Source organism: Peromyscus maniculatus, chromosome 4, assembly GCF_049852395.1.
Source record: "Peromyscus maniculatus bairdii isolate BWxNUB_F1_BW_parent chromosome 4, HU_Pman_BW_mat_3.1, whole genome shotgun sequence".
NCBI classification, from domain to species: domain Eukaryota; kingdom Metazoa; phylum Chordata; class Mammalia; order Rodentia; family Cricetidae; genus Peromyscus; species Peromyscus maniculatus.
In genome coordinates this window covers 159,107,543-159,126,844 of record NC_134855.1, presented here as the reverse complement: position 1 = coordinate 159,126,844, position 19,302 = coordinate 159,107,543, and the positions used below count along the sequence as shown (strand labels likewise).

General features: G+C 49.8%; 3 protein-coding genes and 1 non-coding gene across 6 annotated transcripts in view; 1 reads left to right on the top strand and 3 right to left on the bottom strand.

Annotated features, from left to right (window-relative positions):
- The first annotated feature begins 77 nt into the window (after positions 1-77).
- On the top strand, positions 78-2,460 carry Sox18 (SRY-box transcription factor 18). The gene is made up of 2 exons (XM_006994584.4): positions 78-1,123; positions 1,312-2,460. The coding sequence occupies exons 1-2, from the start codon at positions 784-786 to the stop codon at positions 2,103-2,105; spliced, it is 1,134 nt and encodes a 377-aa protein (XP_006994646.1). The 5' UTR covers positions 78-783; the 3' UTR covers positions 2,106-2,460.
- Positions 2,461-9,588: 7,128 nt separating this feature from the next.
- On the bottom strand, positions 9,589-9,693 carry LOC121829283 (U6 spliceosomal RNA). Its single transcript, XR_006072050.1, has one exon. It is a non-coding gene; the product is annotated as a U6 spliceosomal RNA (small nuclear RNA).
- Positions 9,694-12,398: 2,705 nt separating this feature from the next.
- C4H20orf204 (chromosome 4 C20orf204 homolog) lies at positions 12,399-16,403 on the bottom strand. Its single transcript, XM_076571448.1, has 4 exons — positions 14,849-16,403; positions 13,124-13,399; positions 12,880-13,032; positions 12,399-12,705 (listed from the first exon to the last, which is right to left on the bottom strand). Exons 1-4 carry the CDS (start codon positions 14,849-14,851, stop codon positions 12,580-12,582), a joined length of 558 nt encoding a protein of 185 aa, XP_076427563.1. The 5' UTR covers positions 14,852-16,403; the 3' UTR covers positions 12,399-12,579.
- Positions 16,404-16,537: 134 nt separating this feature from the next.
- Prpf6 (pre-mRNA processing factor 6) overlaps positions 16,538-19,302 on the bottom strand; it is an 88,836-nt gene continuing 86,071 nt past the window's right edge. For all 3 annotated transcript variants that reach the window (XR_006071765.2, XM_006994585.4, XM_076571425.1), the window contains 2 exons: positions 17,263-17,389; positions 16,538-16,796 (listed from right to left, as the gene is read on the bottom strand). Coding sequence is in view for 2 of the 3 variants with exons in the window: in XM_006994585.4 (XP_006994647.1) it covers positions 16,644-16,796; positions 17,263-17,389 (280 nt within the window). In the remaining variant the exon portion in view is untranslated. The remainder of the gene's footprint in view (positions 16,797-17,262; positions 17,390-19,302) is intronic.

The window sequence follows — 19,302 nt, the reverse complement described above, 5'->3', positions numbered from 1 at the left end:
CCTGGGTAAGGAAACCAGCTTACAGCAGCCCCCACACAGAAGCAGGGACTGGCTGTGTCTTGTGCCTACCAGTCTACCTTTTCCTTGTGGACCAGGTCCATGTTTTGCCTTGTCCCAGAATTTGGGTATGAGAGAGGGATAAAAAGGTCCACTTTTTCCTCAGCCTCAGGGGCAGAACTTGGAGAGTTCAAACTACCCAACTGAGCTCAGCATCTGGGAGTGTCAACCGACAGGAAGAGGCAAGAACATCTCCGAAAAACCATCCCCTTTCCCGAGGTGCACGATGAAAGTGACCTCCCAAGAACTTGGTTCTAAAATAAATCTTCCTTCATCCAATCTAATGCCGCTGCCCTCTCCCCTCAATACTGCCCGGGGGTCTGTCTCTGTGGGTGGGGTGACAGCTCCACTCTGAAAACTGACATCTCTGGAGAACCCCTCCTTTTGAGCCTCAGCCCACACCAGCAGCCCTCTGCTACTCGGGGGTCTCTTCAGAGACAGTGCGCGCGGGGGAGGGGCGGTGCTTTGCGCTGGGGGGCCTCGGCTGGATCCTGCCAGGAAGAAAAAAGGGAGCCACCGCAGAGGGGGCAGCCCCGCCCCGGCCAGCCTGCTCTGCTGCGGATTGGCCCGGTGTCTCTATATCTGGGATGCCTTCCTGGCACCAAGCTACCACATCCCCACTGTCTCCACCCGACGTCCGTCAGCCCTCCGAACTTGGCTTCACAGTGCCCGCCACTGTCTTCTGCGCTCCCGCGCTGCGTTCCGCCCAGGCCTTGCCCAGCTGGAATGCAGAGATCGCCGCCCGGCTACGGCGCACAGGACGACCCGCCCTCCCGCCGCGACTGTGCATGGGCCCCGGGACTCGGGGCCGCTGCTGAGCCGCGCGGCCTCCCTGTCACCAACGTCTCGCCCGCCGAGTCCGCCTCGCCGTCCAGCCTTCCGCGGAGCCCACCGCGCAGCCCCGAGTCAGGGCGCTATGGCTTCGGCCGCGGAGAGCGCCAAACGGCCGACGAGTTGCGCATCCGGCGGCCCATGAACGCTTTCATGGTGTGGGCGAAGGACGAGCGTAAGCGACTGGCGCAGCAAAACCCGGATCTGCACAACGCAGTACTAAGCAAGATGCTAGGTAAGAGTCGAGAGCACAAAGTAGGGCGGTGAGGGAGGGAACTTGGCGGGAGAGGGTGTCGGAATCTGGGGCTCCAGGGTCGGGCTCAAGGTTCTATTCCATATTCGCGCCGAGCGCCCAGGGCGCACGCAGGGTTGGCAGGTCGTGCGTCCGACGGCGGTCCACTAACAGGCTCCCGCTGTCCACAGGCAAAGCGTGGAAAGAGCTGAACACAGCGGAGAAGCGGCCCTTCGTGGAAGAGGCCGAACGGCTGCGTGTACAGCACTTGCGCGACCATCCCAACTACAAGTACCGTCCTCGCCGCAAAAAACAGGCGCGCAAGGCCCGGAGGCTGGAGCCCGGCCTCTTGCTCCCGGGCCTCGTGCAGCCGTCTGCGCCGCCTGAGCCCTTCCCTGCAGCTTCAGGCGCGGCCCGCTCCTTCCGGGAGCTGCCCACGCTGGGCGCGGAGTTCGATGGCTTGGGACTACCCACGCCCGAGCGCTCGCCTCTGGACGGCCTGGAGCCTGGCGAGGCCTCCTTTTTCCCACCGCCTTTGGCGCCCGAGGACTGCGCTGTGCGGGCTTTCCGGGCGCCCTATGCCCCCGAGCTGGCACGGGACCCGAGCTTCTGCTACGGGGCGCCCCTGGCTGAGGCGCTCAGGACCGCGCCGCCTGCTGCGCCGCTCGCGGGCCTCTACTACGGCACCCTGGGCACGCCAGGCCCATACCCCAGTCCTCTGTCACCACCACCTGAGGCCGCGCCTCTTGAGGGAACAGAGCAACTGGAGCCTACCGCAGACCTTTGGGCTGATGTGGACCTCACCGAATTCGACCAGTATCTCAACTGCGGCCGGACTCGACCGGATGCCACTACACTTCCCTACCACATGGCGCTGGCCAAACTGGGTCCGCGTGCCATGTCGTGTCCAGAGGAGAGTAGCCTCATTTCTGCGCTGTCTGACGCCAGCAGCGCAGTCTATTACAGCGCCTGTATCTCAGGCTAGGCACTCTCTCTGCCCTTCAGCGCTTCAGCATGTGGCCAAGTGTCAGGACCCTGTCGCTCCCTTCCTTTCGCAGATGTATGTTAGACTATGCAGCAGCCTTTAGAGCTGGTGGCCTCAGGGTGCCACCTCTGTCATTCACATACCTCCTTTTGGGGGCTCCTGTGTGCTGGCCTTCCCTAGGAAGCCCAGGCCCTGGATGTGCTAGCTGTCTCTGTCAGGGTTAAGTTTTTGAACCATCTAATTCTTTTCTGCTATGTATTTTCTAGAATGAGACTGTATTTTTTACTTTGCTTTTATATATACATATATAACACACTATATTTAATTTTTAATTAAACTTTTTTCTTTCAAAGGGTTTCAGTGAGCACTAGCATCCATGCATAAGGAACAACAGTGTTTCCCATAAACATTGACCACAGAGATTACCACAAAGCTGCCCTCTATCCTTCCAGTTGGGCTCTCAGATATCATCAGCTCCTAGCCTGGATTGCATTTTCCTTCTACAAGCCCTAAGTACTGCCAAGGACAGCATTCTTCACTCGGGCAGAATTGCAGGGTTGTGCAGATATATTACTAGATCTCAAAAATATTCCCTGAGGGGCAGCACCATGTTACACTTGCTCTGCTCCCCCAGGGGGCCTGGCTCAGACATAAGTTTAGTGACCAAGGCAGTGCTCAAACCGTGTACCTTAAGCCTCCCAGCTCACTAGCCATGCTTGGGCTCCTTTCAGGACTGGGGGGCCTCTTTTCAGACCATCTCCTTTTCAAAGTCCCTTACTGGACAAGCACATTCGTCCAGAGAGGGATGGAACAATCACCCTGGAGGTGGTCCCTGAACACATACATAAAAACTTCATATCTAGTAAGTCTTCTTAGTCGGAAGCTCCCACTCTTGGAGGAGAGGCCTGCCCTACCCTGCATTCCCATATGTCCTGCAATATCAGCTGATTCCAAGATTCACCCACATGGAGTGTGAAATGCCTAGCATGACTATGAAGCTGTAACCATATGGCTTTCAATGAGGGTGGCCATTTGTGACTTACCAGAAACAAGCCTGGGGCTAGATGTTCATGGGGGTCCATGCACAGGGATCCAGCTTCCCAGAATGTTTAGGGAGGAGTACACAAGATGTGAGGATTTCTTAGGAGTATTTTGCATCTGAAGCAAGATGGTATCATCTCTACATTGACCAGTATGAATTACATTACCTCAAATAATGGTGTAAGGGGAGCTGCACTTGGGGTCTTATCCTCTATAATTAGCATGCAGTGACAGAGGACAGAGATACATAAAAGGGACAAAGTCAGACAAGCTCCAAGCAGAGATAGAAGAGATAGGCCTGACCAGTCCTGCTTCCTGAATGCATGGGAGCAGTCCCCAAGTGTATATCTACTTGGAATGGGGCATTTTCCCATCAACCTATGGACATACCAAGAAGTACAGGACAGACAGCCCAGAGCAGGCAGACCAAAGCAACATTCCTAGGTCCAGGGCACTTCCCTAGTTCTAAATTCTATACTTTTATTCCTGCAGAGGACCCTCTTCCCTTGGTTAGTAGGGTGGAGGTCCAAAGTGTGCTGGTGTGGTCCCACTGTCTCTGCAGAGAGAAGATAGAGCAGGATGTTCTCTAAACACCCTTTTCCCATCTGTCAGGGAAGAAGGCTAGTAAGGGTCCAGTTTGGAGCAAGTTCAAATTTACAAGTTCCAAAGGGCAGAAAATACCCCAGAGCAAGATCAGAAAGGGATATGAGTAGGATCATATCAGCAAAGACAGCAGTGGATCAGTGCTGGGCTGGGGGGGGGGGGGGAGCGGTTCCTATCATCCTACTTGAGGAGACTTTTCTCACCCCTCCAAGGATGCAGCCCACCCTCCCAGGTAGAACCACAGACTAAGGCCATAGCCTAACTCCTCATCCTATCTCTCTCTTGCCCAAAAGGTCTAAGCTTCAATTGCCCACCCTTTTCAGCCCTTAATAGCCTGTCCCTAGAATAGCCTGGGTGACATGTGAAATAATCCCCAGAGAAGAGGGTCTGAGAACAGGTAGGGGTCTCCTCGGGATATATAATCACCACTTCGAATATTCTTGAGGAAACCAATGGTCACACACCACACAAAGTCTCCTGCCCCAACAAGGTCAAGATGCGGCAGGCAGGGGGTGAGCATGCCTACTTGAGGTCTCAATCTCCCCTGCTCCCAACTCAGCTGTACTCTAGAAAACCTAATACTAGCTTCTGCTCTGCCCAGAATTTGCTCCAACTTGAACTTGTTCCAAACAGGGTCTCACTTGCTTTCTGCTCTCACACTAAGAGGAAATGACTAGTTGCCACTAGAAAGCACTCTGCTCTATCCTACACAAAGCCTTCAGTACACAATTGAGTGGTTTGAGAATACTCACTCAAGTTGGGAAACATTACTATCATGTAACTTCAGGGCTTTTTCATCATCTCCATAAAAACCTATTATTTCCCTGCCCCTAAGAAACAATAAACTCTTTTCTATCTTATGAATTTGTCCATCATTATTATTACTATTATTATTATTGTTTGTTTTTTTGAGACAAGGTTTCTCTGTGTAACTCGCTTTGTAGACTATGCTGGCCTCGAACTCACAGAGATCCACTTGCCTCTGCCTTCTGGGTGCTGGGATTAAAGGTGTGTGCCACCACCCGCTAAACAAATCTTTTTAAGCAATTAGCAATTTAAAAATAGGCAAATTCAGCTGGGCACATACCTTTAATCCCAGCACTCAGGAGGCAGAGGCAAGCAGATCTCTGTGAGTTTGAGGCCAGCCTGGTCTACAGAGAATTTTCTAGCACAGCTAAGGCTACACAGAGAAATCCTGACTAAAAAAAATAAAAAAAAAAAATCAAATCTTTTTGAGTGTTTTGCCTACATATATGTTTGTGTGCCACATGCATGCAGTGCCGGTGAAGGCCAGAAGAGGGCATCAGACCCAATGAAACTGTACTTAAAGACAGTACCACCATGTGGGCACTGGGAACTATACCTGAGTCCTCTGCAGGAAGAGCTCTTGCCTGGTGGTGGTGGCTGATGGTGGAGGCCTTTAATCCCAACACTCAGGAGGCACAGGCAGGAGGATCTTTGTGAGTTCCAGGTCAGCCTGGTCTACAAAGAGCATTCCAGGACAGCCAGATCTACACAAAGAAACACTGTCTTGAAAAAAAATTTTTTTTAAACCTTTTTAGAGCTTTATTGGGGGGGGGGGTTTAGAGGATAGACGGAAGGAGAGAGCAGAAAGAGAAGGGGGCGAAAAAAAATTTTTTAATTTATTTTTATGTGTATGGGTGTTTTGCTTACATGTATGTCTGTGTACTATATGCATGCTTGGTACCCTTGGAGACCAGAAGAGGGTGTTGGATCCCCTGGAGCTAGTTACAGATGGTTGTAAACTGCTATGTGGATGTTGGGAATAATTCTTCCATTAAAGATTTGTGTGTGCTGTGTGTGAGTGCATGCACACACGTGCATATGTATGTGTGGGCTGGTATCCATGGAAACCAGAGGCATCAGATCCCCTTGGAGCTAAAGTGTAATACAGGCAGTTGTAAGCTATTCAAAATGCATGGGTGCTGGGGACTGAACTCAGGTCCTCCGCAAGTGCAATATGCTCTCTTAATCATTGAGCCATTTCTCCAGCACAGAAATTTCGCACACACATCCCACCCCACCCCACCCTGGAGCTGAGGACCGAACCCAGGGCCTTGTGCTTGCTAGGCAAGTGCTCTACCATTGAGCTAAATCCCCAACCCAAGGAATAATTTGTTTTGTTTTGTTTTTGTTTCTCGAGGCAGGGTTTCTCTGTGTAGTTTTGGTGCCTGTCCTGGATCTTGCTCTGTAGCCCAGGCTGGCCTCGAACTCACAGAGATCCGCCTACCTCTGCTTTCCGAGTGCTGAGATTAAAGACATGCGTTACCACTGCCCGGCAGGAATAATTATTTTAAACAGAATTTTCCCTACTGTTAAGGCAGTGGATATCTAGCAAGTGAAGACCAGATCCAATGAGAAAAATGTATAAAACATATAAAAATAAAATCTAATCACAGGTTTTTAATGTCTTGTTTAAAAAAAAAATAAAGCAAAGTCCTTGCTTTTCTTTTCTTTTTTTTTTTTTTTTGGTTTTCCGAGACAGGGTTTCTCTGCGTAGCTTTGCGCCTTTCCTGGAGCTCACTTGGTAGCCCAGGCTGGCCTCGAACTCACAGAGATCCGCCTGGCTCTGCCTCCCGAGTGCTGGGATTAAAGGCGTGCGCCACCACCGCCCGGCAAAGTCCTTGCTTTTCTAAACCAGTTATTTTTATTTATTTTTAATTTTGTGTACATGTTGGGGGTGGGTATGTACACATGAGTGCATGTACCCACAGAAGCCAGAAGCATCAGATCCTCCTGGAGCTGGATTTACAGGCAGTTGTCAGCCATTCAGTGTGGGTTCTGGGAACTGAACTCTGATCTTCTACAAGAGCATTATGCATTCTTAACCACTGAGCCATCTCTCTAGCCTCCTAAGCCAGTTTTTGTTGTTGTCATTTGTTTTGGTAAAATTTACAAAGAATAGATTAATAGTGTTAAAAACTTTTATTGTTGTAAACAGAGAATGCAGCATTAATTTTATCTCAGGGAATTGAATTTTTGCCTTGAAAATTTTTAATAACTTCATTCTTAACATAGTTGTAGCCATGTCCAAATTCTTTAAGTTTAGTTCTCACAGTCATTCTACAACATACTTTAATCTTCTAACTTTATTCTTGTCTGTTTTCATTTTAGAACAGTCTTTACCTTACCATTCAAAATCCTTTTGTATCCAAAGGCAGTGCTTCTCTTTAGTCTTCTTTTACCAAAAATACATTTCACACCTATAACCTTTATATCTCTTTTTTTCACTTGATTTTCTTTTTAAGATTTACTTATTTATTATGTATACAGTGTTCTGTTTGCATGTGTCGCGCAGGCCAGAAGAGGGCGCCAGATCTCATTACAGATGGTTTTGAGCCACTATGTGGATGCTGGGAATTTAACTCAGGACCTCTGGAAGAACAGCCAGTGTTCTTAACCTCTGAGCCATCTCTCCAGTTCCCACTTGATGATTCTTTAATGTCTTATTATAACTACTGCTATAATTACAAATTTAGAAAACACTTTCTTTTCAATAATTATATTTCAAATTAAAACTAGAAGCTTTATCCAAAACACATCTTAACTATCTAACAGTTATAGATACAGGTAAAAGATATTAATAGTCTTTGGGGTGGGGGTGTTTGCTTGCTTGCTTTGAAACTATCCCTGGCTGGCCTGAAACTGACTATATAGACGAGGCAGTCTCAATCTCAGTAATCTCTCTCTCCCTCCTGAGCACTGTGATTAAGGGTGTGCATCACCACGCCCAGCATGTGTGTATGAATATATACCACATGTATGTGGGTGTCCACAGAGGCCAGACATGTCAGATCCCCTGGAACTGGAGTAACAGGTAGTTATGAGCCACCTAAAATGAGTATTTGGAACCAAACTTGAGTCCTTTGGAAGAGCAGTAAGTGCTCTTAACCACTGAACAAGTTCTCCAGCCCTCAAATTCACTTTTTGAGGTTTCAGTTATTTACAGGTCAACAAGACAAGTGAACACAATATAAAATTTCTTAAATTTATATTTCTAATGACAATGTCTGAACAATAGGTTAAGAACCACACACCCATGTGCTAGAGCAGCTGCTCCTGATTCTTTTTTTTTTTTTCTTTCCTCTTTTTAAATTTGTTTGTTTGTTTTGAGACAGTGTCTCCCTGTCACCTTAGCTCTTTTGGAACATCCTGTATAGACCAAGTTGACATCAAACTCACAAAGATCTGCCAGTGTCTGTCTCCCAAGTGATGGTATTAAGAGCATGTACCACCATGCCTAGCTCCAAACTAAGATTATGCAGGGTTATGTCAACTACTACCAAGCCTACAAAACTTCTGCTCCAGGATTGGAAGGGAATTAACCAAGGAGAGAAGAGTGTTCATAGAGGGTAGTTGTCTCTGAGGGTCTGGGAAAGGCAGGGCCTAAGTGCATACTAGGTCCATTTAGAAGAGCAGTAAGTGCTCTTAACCAGTGCTCTTCTGGTCCCTTGGCTCCTGTTCCCAGGGATCTTTCCCCAAGATCTCACAGGTTTCCCAGAACCCCAATCATGGCTTCACTCCTTCTTTTGGTTTGGCTAACCACAGCTCCACTTTGTGCCCAACTCAGGCTCCCACTGTTGCCTCTAGGGACATGCCACCCATAACCCTGGCCTCTATAACTTTACCCAATCTCCTAAGAATCTGCTCCCACTCTTCTACCTCACCCTGTATCCATGCCCTGCCCTCCATGACTTCATCCCCTCTCCTATAGCCCCTGTCCCTGTAACCCCACCCTCTGTCTCATGACTCCAGCCTCCAGCCCCCACCACCTTGCCCAATCTCCCACACCCCTGTCTGCCCTCCAAAAAACAGGAAGTGTTGGGAGTCACAGCTCTGGGAGTAAGTGCAGGAAGCTGGGCTTATCTTGCTCTGCAGCCCTGACCCCTGGCCTTGTGCCGGGTAGGGGGCGCCAGGGGCAGTCCAAGGACAGAGCCTGCTCACCTGGTGAGCCCTGGCTGCCTCTCTCTTGAGCCACAAACTGTCACAACTGGACTGGTATGCAACAAGGCCTAGCTAGTGCTTCCCAGGGGACATCAGCCTGCTGTCTCCTCCACAGACAGCAGCAGAAATGTCAGCACAGCAAGGGACCCATGAGCTAGTACCCCAGGATGTCTCGCTTCCCCCACAACAGGCACTGCATTGCTGCCAAGGGCTTGACCTTCTCATTTCCACTCAAACAAGGACTCACTTCCCATAGCAGGTGTTACCTCTTTGCTGGTTATTCCAGATTCTAGTGGAGCAGGGTATGCTGTGTGTGCGCGTGTGTGTGTGCTTTCTGTTTACAAAGCTAAATCTTCCTGAGGAGGGGGCAGGATGGGGACTGTCCCTTTCCCCCCACCCCTAGGTCCTGAAGGCCTCTGGCAGGGACAATAGGCCTCAACACCTGCCTCACTCTTCTCCCCACCCCCACCCGCTTCCCAGGAATATGTGCTTCCTGGAGTAGAGGGCCTTGTTTATTTCCAGTTAGCCACAGCTGAAGCAAGCAGCCTTCTTGCACACCTGCAGGTCTTGCAGGGGCCTAGTGCCCACAAGCCCACAAGGCCAGGTACTCTGCAGGTCTGGGAGCAGATACTTCCTTCTCCTCCACACCTGTGTCCATAGTGCTGCCCAAGCCTTCTTAGGAACCCAGTTGTTTGTTTTTATTTAAGTTTTAGTTTAGCTTAACTGAACCTCCTTTTACATCTACTACAGGATTTCAGTGCTGGTGTGATATCCACCAATGGATTGGCCTAAGAAAGATGGACTTGAACCAAGCCTGGGCCTTCTCATTGTCTCCCATTCAAGGTTTGTGTGTGATACAGAGCTGCTAACTAGAGAAAATATGGAGTGCTTCATGAATCTGTGTGCCATCCTTGCACAGTGGTCATGCTAATCTTCTCTGTATCATTCCAATTTTAGCATGTGCTGAAGTGAGCCCAACTTCAGGAATGTAGCTGAGTTCAGAGCTCTGCATGCTTAGCTGTGGCTCTGTGCTCACAGGGTACAAAAAAGACATGCCTATTCCTATTGCTCCCTTTATTCAGCTCTCCCACACTCCTAGGCTAGTGTGGTAGGTGGCAGGGTAGGGAAGTGCTGTCCTAACACAGAAGAGGCTACAGCCCTCACTCTCTGCTGCATCATGGGAGGTGGAGCAGGGTTAACACATAAGTAGCAAAGTCAAGATTAACTTTGGGATTTGCAAACTAAAGGACTAGCTTGTCATCCATAGCTGTTGCCCAAGTTCCAGATGTTCTTTCAAAGGCTCCTAGTCGTGGGAGGCCGTGGTACCCAGTCAGTCTCCTTCAAAGCCTGCCAGTCTGTCTTCCAGGATTACATATGGAGGCCTGGTTCCTGGGCTGCAGGAAATTGCACAGGCCTGGCCAGTGCCTTGGGGCGGGGGGTGGGGGTGGGGTGGGGTGTTTCCCATCTGTGATCCTCACAGTCCTTTCTTCTGTGCCAGAGCCCCACCTCCCTGCAAAGTCAAGCCCTGAAAAGGCTTGGGTGGGATAGGACAATACCAGCAGTTTCCAGCTCCATGTCTCAGCCTCAGCATCTCCAAGGTCTGTTTTAGCTGCTCAGCAGCCAGCAACTGTGGGACAGTATCTGTGCTGAGTATGTTAGGTGTGCATGAGGATATGCCCTGTCCTCAACTACAAAGAAGCCCTGGGGACCTCCATTTAGGTCCCTGGGCTAAGTGTAAAGGACCTAGAATCCTTCCACTCTGATCCTGAGGGCTCTGTACCTGTCCTTGTCCTGCAAGAGGACAGTCATTCTAGTGGGTTGATAACCACAGGCTGAGTTCCCAGGGCTCCTGCTGAGAGCCATGGGTGCAGAATTCAGGTGATCTTTAAAAGTATAATCTGATACAGGGCTTAGGCATCAACGTATATTCCCTGAAACTCTTGAGGCTTCTACTCCACCTCCAGTCCCAGGAGGCTGCGGTTTGTTTGATCTTTCCTCAGTTGAAGAGAAGAAATTGAGAATCAGGACACCCTGTTGCCTACCTCCCCAGCCTGATTGCTCTAAACAGTAGGAGAGGACAGCAAAATGGGCAGTATTTGTGGGATGCTCACTGGGTCTCAAGTGATTTCCCAGTAGGATCTAAAGTTGGGACAAGTATAAGTACAGATTGCTTTGCAAAAATGGGTCCATGGGTATCTCCAAGGTGGGCTGTCCATACTGTCCTCTTTCAGCTCAGTGCCCACTGTTACTTTCTCCAGATCTGACTTGATCACTCTTTAGTCAAGTACTGCTGCCCTATGGCTTATATTTCAACAAAACTGGACCTTTTTCTCTGCACTGGGACATTGGCTATACCCTAGCATGCCCAATAGAGCTCACCAATATAAGTCATCAGTCCAGGTCCATAGCCATCCACCTCTCTCCTCTATCGGTATTTCCTGGAACAAGATGACTACCTATCCAGGCCCTAGGCCCAGGATCTTGCAATGATCCAGGCTTCCCCTCATCCTCTCACACTAGCTGTCACACATACATACATACAGAGAGAGGGAGAGAGAAAGGGAGAGAGAGGGGGGGGGAAAGAGGGAGAGAGAGAGAGAGAGAGAGAGAGAGAGAGAGAGAGAGAGAGAGAGAGAGAGAGAGAATGAGAATCATTTTAGGCCTGGCTTTGCTGAAGGTCTGTGTACTTAGGCCCTCTCTGGCACACCCCCACCTTGTACTTTTCCATACTGCCTCCTACCCCATGGAGAACCAAAATGTCCTGTTTGTGCTCCAAGGTGGCTTGTGAGACCATTAGAAATCTGAATCATAGATTATTTAAATGCATACTGATATCCAGAAAGTTCCATTTCTTCTACACATCATACTCTGGGTCCAAATCTGATCCCAGCTCTTCTAGTACTTGACTGTGTAATTAAGGAAGGTCCTATATCCTCTCCATGTCTCAGCTTCCTCAACTGTGAGAAGTCCCATTGGGCAGACCGCATGTGCACCAAGGAATGGGGGCACGAAGAACTTCAGGGCTATTTCTTGTTCTTGTACCTACCACTGCCTTTTTCATCTCTTGTTTGCCTGACAGACACAGAGCAAGGTATTCTTGAGACTCTTGGACTCCACATTCTATTATGAGGCAAGGAGCCTGGGGGACATTGCTTCTTTTCTGTTCAGGGCTAGAATCATTGAAGAGCAGACACCTAGGCTTATGTAGGTACTAGGGCCAGTCTAGTTAGTTCAACAGACAAGTCTGGGGCAGTCTGTGGAGTTGTCCCCCACCCTACCCTGCCCATCCCCCAGGGGCAGCAGGAAATGGCCTGGTCTCGTTTGTGGCCAGGGCAGCAAGGTTGGCTTCCTCTGAGTCCTGTTTCCTTTATCCGGTTGTTTTGCTCTGAATCCACCAAGCTCAGCCTTCCCCTCCTCTCCATTTCCACCCTCTCCTCCGGTCCAGAGTTGGGCAGGACGGATGCATGACGTTTTAAAATCCCTAACCAGGTTGTGGGGTGGGGGTAGGGGGCTTCTCTGCCTTGGACACTACTTGAGGACAGGTCCAATGTCCCACCCACGCCCCCTGCTGTATGAGGCTGGGAACTACAACTATTGCCGTTGCTCAGGTGTGAGGTCCCTAAGAAGCAGATCCCTGGGTGGTCCAGGGCCCATAACCAGTCAAGCAAAGGTAGAAGAATCAGGCCATATCACTAGCTCCATTTATTGGGGCCTTATTGGGTGTCATGAAGGAAGGTGATCTCTTCTCCACATCCTGGGCTTTGAGTGCAGGTAGTCTGAGCTGAGAGAGGGGGCACTGTCAAAACATGAACCAAAGTTTGCTTCCAGTCTTCTGTGAGAGGTAGGAGTAAGAACAGGGGCAGTGCTAAAATTCTCTGGTGGTCATGGCACTCAGCGCAAAGAGCTTCTCCCAGCAGGTGGCGACAGCATATAAGGCACGGAGCAGGAGCCGCCTCCGCTGCTGCACTGGACGCTTCCTGGGCTGCAGGATCTGCCAGTGGGGACCAGCTGTGAGTGAGTGCATACAGATCCTTGCCCTTATCTCACAGCTCATGATTAGCCCTGTGGGAAGCAGGTGGCTGCCAGGCCAACTGGCCCTACTTGAGCCCAAAGCCTCAGGCCACTGGTGCTGCGGTCCTTGGGGAGGGTGACTGAGGACACATACCCTGGTGGATGTCCGGCAGTGTCTGCGCATCACGGCCTTGGTGCGCACCGCCACTGTCCATGCCGCTTTCTCTAACGCATTGTGGGGAACTCCGGCCATGCTCCCAAGAAGGGTCTGACCCAGGGACTCGATAGATAATAGGATGCTACGCTCCTGAGATGGAAAGGGAGGAAAGCCAGGACAGGGGTGGGGCCGGGGCCTGAGGAGGGAACAGATAGGTCTAGGTGGGGGTGCCTCCCCATACCTTCTGGGCATCACAGGAGGCCCCTGGTTGTCCCTGACCTCCACCAGCTCCAGTCAGGTTTTTCTGAACGAAGTGGTGGTGTCGGGACCCAGGCTCTGTATGCTGGGCTCCCAGCCCAGCCCACTGCATGGCGGCCTGCAAGTCCTGGAAGATGACAGCTTGGTAGTGGTGGAGGACCTCCTGGACACTGCAGGACCGGGGCCTAGCCCAGCCCAGAGCAGACACCAGAAATGCCAGCAGCAGTGGTAAAACGTAGAAAGTGGGCTTGAGGGGCACCTGGAGAGGACATCAGGTTGGGGTTGAGAACCTAAGCCTCCCAGCAGCACAAGGAGTGGCCCCACAGACACTTGGAGTCACCACAAAGGGTGCCCCTCATCTGTGAGATGGCAGGATCGAAAATCTCATCAGACTCTGGGTATGGCTTATGATAAGCCCTGGCAGTCCTAGAGAAGGGAAAAGAGATTTAAATACCAAACAGTACCATGTTTCTGTGAACATTTGTGGGGTATGTAGTGGGGCATGGGGAAGTACTTTCACTGAGCCTCTGAAGGACTAGGAAGGAGACAGAGAACAGGTACCATAGGCAAGGGGTGGCACTATGGTCTACATTGGAAAGGCAGAAAAGTTAGTACCTAGCGTACAATGGATGTGCAAGGGCTCACTGGCCTTGTGCAGGGAGTGGATAGGGAGGGGGTACAGCAAGAAGTGAGTACAGCCTCACCCCTGACCATGCTCAAACCCATACCTACTAGTCATAGCCCACCCCCATCCCCTGACATTGGATATTCTCTCTCACACATACATCTCATGCTCTTTGGGTAAGCAAGATGGGATCTGGGGGTAGAACCACTGTGCTCTCATGCAGTATGGGAACTCGAATCTCTTCCTCAATAGTTCTGCTACAACCAGCCATAGGAACCAACCCCTACCCCCACAAAAAAAACAAAACAAACAACAACCATGGCAGAAACATTGGCTCAGAGCTCCAAGACCCCCAATGGAAGGGGAAGGCTGGAGGGAAGGCCTAGAGACAGCAGAAGCAAAGCCTCAAACAAAGCCTGCCAACAAGCTTCCTCCCACCCCAAGTGGAAAGGACTGGTGCTGGGGGAAAGCTCACACATTAGGGAGACAGCTAAGGTCCTCAGACCCCAGCTCCTCCAAATGGAGCAGTTCCCAAACCTGCCTCTAGGTCCCCAGCTTACTTAGGCTCAAAAATTAATCTTGTGAACCCAGCGAAATGACAGGACTCAGCTTCTCAGCCCTGGCAGGAGAGCTGAACTGAGCATACCACAAACTCCCACATAGAAGTGGGTGGGGTAGGGGCTCCTGCCTGGGATACCAGCACCAACAACTGAAGAACAAATGTAGTAGCACTCCTGAAAAGTCTTGAAAGTCATTTGGAACAACATTTGGAAAGGGTGCCAAGACTAACCCATCAAACCACATTAAGAACAAGAGCCAATTCAGCCAATGAGACTGCTAGAAGAACATCCAGCACCAATATGGAACAGGTTGGCTGCCAGGGAGTCCCTACAACTCAGGCTTAACCCAGCATGAGAGGAAAGGGTTCTGGGAAGTCCAGCACCAACAATGGTCATTTTACTGGGTACCATCATAAACATCTGGGGTTTCTATGAGGCATAGGGAAAGTGTCTCCCCTGGGTTGTGGCCATGCACAGAATCTTGGCCCAGGCCAGCCCCCTCCCCCAGGCTCCAACTGCTTACCATAGGCCTCTCAAGGTCTGGCCTTCCCTTATTCCCTCTAGCAGGCCAAACACATGATCCTGGGTCCTCTGGGTCTTTGGGTTGCCAATGAAGTAGTTAATTGGCAGTCACACCAGGTCCTCTACCGGCTGATGGGGCCTCCCTGGTGAGAGCTGGGGGGCAGGTGGAGAGGCGTTTGAAGTTGGCTCCTCCAGCTACGAAGGGAGGGAGCCACACGGGAGGGAAGGAAAGTCCAGTAAGTCAGCCCTGCCCCTAACCCCTCCCCACCCTCTCCTCCAGTCACTTCAATTAACTTGACCCTGGAGCACAGCAGCTGCCTGCTGCAGCAGATCCAGGGCTGCTCTGGGTCTTGGATTGAGTCTCCAGCCCCAGGGAGACCCCCGCTCTGCCTCAATGGGCAGAGAGCATAGTCTCTCCTGATAGGTGGGCCAGCCACCAGTCCCCAATCCATATCCAGACAGACCTGTCTCAGCAGGTCTGGAACTTGGGACTTCCCAGACTTCTACTGCTGGCCCCACTTCATCCCTCCAGACCTTGGATCATCCAGGAGGCCCAGTCCCAGGGTTGATGTTTTGCTCTAGCACAAATTAATCTCCTGCTAAGCAAAGCTCAACTTCCAGCTGAAGAAAAGTAATAATGGTGTGGGTTGATGAGATGGCCCGGCAGGTTAAGGTACTTGCTGCCAAGTCTTGACAACCTGAGTTTGGTCCCAGGGGCCAATATATTAGAAGAAAAACTTCTGTAAGTTGTCCTCTGACCTCCACAAGTATACTGTGGCATATGTTCACCCAATAAATAATGTGATACATAAGGAGTTGCTGACCACCTCAGCACAGCAGCAACAACATAAAACTCCTCCATTCCCACAGAGAGGAAAAATAACTAGGATATTACAGGCTCACCAGACTATTCCACAGCCCTACAGGAAACCTTATCCAGGTATACTCTTCTGTAACTGGTCCACTGTACTCAGTTTGAGAGATGGGAACAGTCAAAAGGAGCAGAAACTGCCAACAGCCTGGTGCTGTAGTCAAGTCCTTTCCCTTTCCATCTGTAATGGAACCACTGGGTATGGTGCCTCATCATAGGGAACCCCACGGATTTTTCTATGGAAATATGCAAGGAGTTCTAGATATTCCTCAGGACAGGAACAGGAAGTACTTCTCCAAGCCAGCACCTAAGTGATCTGTCAAGTATCAACCAATCAGCAAGTCTTCCTCCTGTCCTCTTGACTATTAAGGTTCCTAGAGTCACAGGAAAAGTGAGCTCATACCTTTCAAGGCAAGCAAAGATGCGTGCTGAACTTTTTTTTTTTTTTTTTTTAAACCTCAGATGCCTACAGAACAATGGGGGCTTCTATAAGCCTTTCAATCTTTTACAGCTTGGTTCCCATGTGAACTTCAGCCTCTTGTATCAAAGACCTATGACAGAGCCCCCATTCTATATATATAGATTGTACTCCCAAGACCTTCTTCATAAAATCTTTGTAAGCCCTTGGTACCCCAACTATGCTTCTTCTGGAGCATATAAGCACTTGCAGGAGGCTACATCCAGACTGGCCATGACCACCACTCAAGAGAATAGGAGCCAAAGACAAAACAGAGAAAAGAGAGAGAGAGAGAGAGAGAGAGAGAGAGAGAGAGAGAGAGAGAGAGAGAGAGAGAGAGAAAAGACACTCTAACCCCAACATAACTCTATAAAAATCTTTAATGAATGAAAAATACACAGTGTAGGCTTTGTGTTCATTGTCCATGTGTTCATGTCCCCCAAAGTGCCCTGTCCTCCTCCGCAGCTATCAGAAGGTGTTTTTAATACGGGCAGCTACCAGCACTAGTATTTCCCCAATCTTTCTCTGCCAGTTGGTGATATCCTTGGACACAGCACACCACAGCTCTCCATGCCGGGGCTCTGCATTCTCACAGCGCTTCCTCACCTCTTCCTGTTGCTCCTGGGGAGAGCAAAGGGTACTGTAGGTAGGGTTTCATGTTAGGTACACTCTGAACCTTGCCTTGTCCCCTTGCAGATCTGGCCCCAGCAGATTTCAAGCCATCCGCTCTCTCCTCTTGGGAACATAGCATCCAAGTCAGTGAGTGCATCTGTGTGTTGACCTGTGTCAGACTCCCTACCTCTGGTTCCCACAAGTTGCCAGGTGCACCATCTCTGAACTAGGAACTTCCTGGATTCAACATGGTCTGGCTACTACTTCCAATGAGGACCCCAGGACACCCTGGACACCCTGGACACCCTTGCCTTATGAGCACGGCTCCAACAAACCTCAACTGGGAATGGGCTGCTGGTCCTGGCCACTTCCTATTCCCCTTCCCCATGGGCTGGATGGAGCTTTCTATTGTCTCAGAAGTGGCTAGGGAACAGGCAGGATATTACTGCTCACTGGTATTCTAGTGTAGCCTCACCTCAGTGCCATGCTGAAGTTCAAATTTGTAGAAGAAGGCCCAGGCATCTCCCAGATCTGAGTCAATCTTCACAGTTCGATGGAACCACTCCCGTGCCTTGGTGATCTTTCGTTCACTCCAGAACAGCCTGTTATGGGACAAGTACTTAGAGCAAGGGGCATAAGATAGTGCCTGCTGGGCTTGGGAGTCACTGTTCTGTGGGGGTCATCAGCTCTATCTTGCTTCTGGTGAGACCAGCAAGCCTAGGCATGTGTTACAGGTCTGAGTCATGGTGCAGGGATACCTGGAGGTCGTTCCAGATCCTTCACTGACCCCGCCCCCCACTGCTTTTTATAACATTTACACACACACAGCAAGATTTTAACAACTTCTTATTTTTTTTCCCCCGGTTTTTCCAGACAGGTTTTCTCTGTGTAACAGTCCTGGCTGTCCTGGAACTCACTTTGTAGAGCAGGCTGGCCTAGAACTCACTGAGATCCACCTGCCTCTGCCTCCCAAGTGTTGGGATTAAAGGCGTGTGCTACCACCTCCTGGCTAAGATCTTAACTTCTTAAAACTACCCCCCCCCCCATCAAATACAGTATGAAACTAACTCTGATAAACATTAAAGCTGATTATAAAAACCAGAAATTTCAGACTGCTCCTCAATAACACACCAACCCTGGACTATCCTGCTTTGTCTAGCCCCTTGTAGCAACAGAAGCAAACACAAAGATGGGTTTCCACAGGTCAGCTCTGGGGACCTGAGCCCACTGGAGTTGCTCAGACCACAGCACATATGACTGTTGTACCTGATGCTCACACATGAAAAGCAGGCTGAAGAGGAGCCATGCAGGAAGCCAAGAAACTGGACTGTTAGAAACCAACTTAGAAGAAGGGTGTGGTAGCACATGCCTTTAATCTCAGCACTTGGAAGGCAGAGGCAGGCAGATGCTGAATTCGAGGCTAGCCTGGTCTACAGAAGGGGGGGGGAGGTTCTACAACAATCAGGACTAAAAAAAAAAAACCCTATCTCAAGAATTTCAAAATTAAGAAAGGAAGGAAAGGAAACGAAGGACAGGAACCAACTTAGGGTCTCCATGGGCACTCTCCCCAACTGGTAGTTAGTATAGGATAGCAGGATGAACAATGGGAAAGATGGTATCGCATGCTGTGGGGAACACTTTGGCAGGCCCAGGACTTGGGCTGTATTCATCCTCCCTCCCTTAGTGAGGCAGCTGGTGCACAGCTAACCTTTCCACTGCAGGCAGCTGTTTGGATCACTCTCAGGTACCAAATGGAGTAATTTCATGCTGATAACTTGATTGTTTTTTAAGCCATGTAGTGCTCTTAATTGCTTGGTGTTAGATAAACTGTGATTTAAAGAGCATAAACTCAAGATAGTGGGCACATGGATCATTGGCTTCGGAACAGCAAGGAGTGACTTATTTACTTTAACAAAGCCTTTTGTGAGGTTTATGGCTGCTCTGTCTGAGGGCATATAGAATTTACTCTGGGAAAAGGAAGCCCAGGGTAGAAAGACTGGGCCTAATGCCTCCCTCATCTCTAGGGCCACAGGTGCCCAGGTAGCAATGTGAAGGCAGCTGCACCAGACCCTGAGCACTCAATGCCACTCAAACAGAACCAAACTGGTGTGGTACTGTATTCCCCCAAATACTGTGCATGCTAATAAACTTATCTGGGGTCAGAGACAGAGCAGCCACAATATTAAACATAAAGGATAGGCAGTGTAGCACAAGCCTTTAATCCTAGCATTCCAGAGGCAGAAATCCATGTGTTCAAGGATACAGACAGGCATGGTGACTCATCACACCTTTAATCCCAGAAAGCAAGCCTTTAATCCCAGGGAGTGGTGGTAGAAAGCAGAAAGATATATAAGGCGTGGAGACCAGAAACTAGAAGCATTTGGCCTGGTTAAGCATTTTGGCTGGTTAAGCTTTCAGGCTTCTAGCAGCACAGTTCAGCTGAGAGCTATTTGGATATGAGGACATAGAGGCTTCCAGTCTGAGGAAACAAGACCAGCTGAGAAGTTGTCCAGGT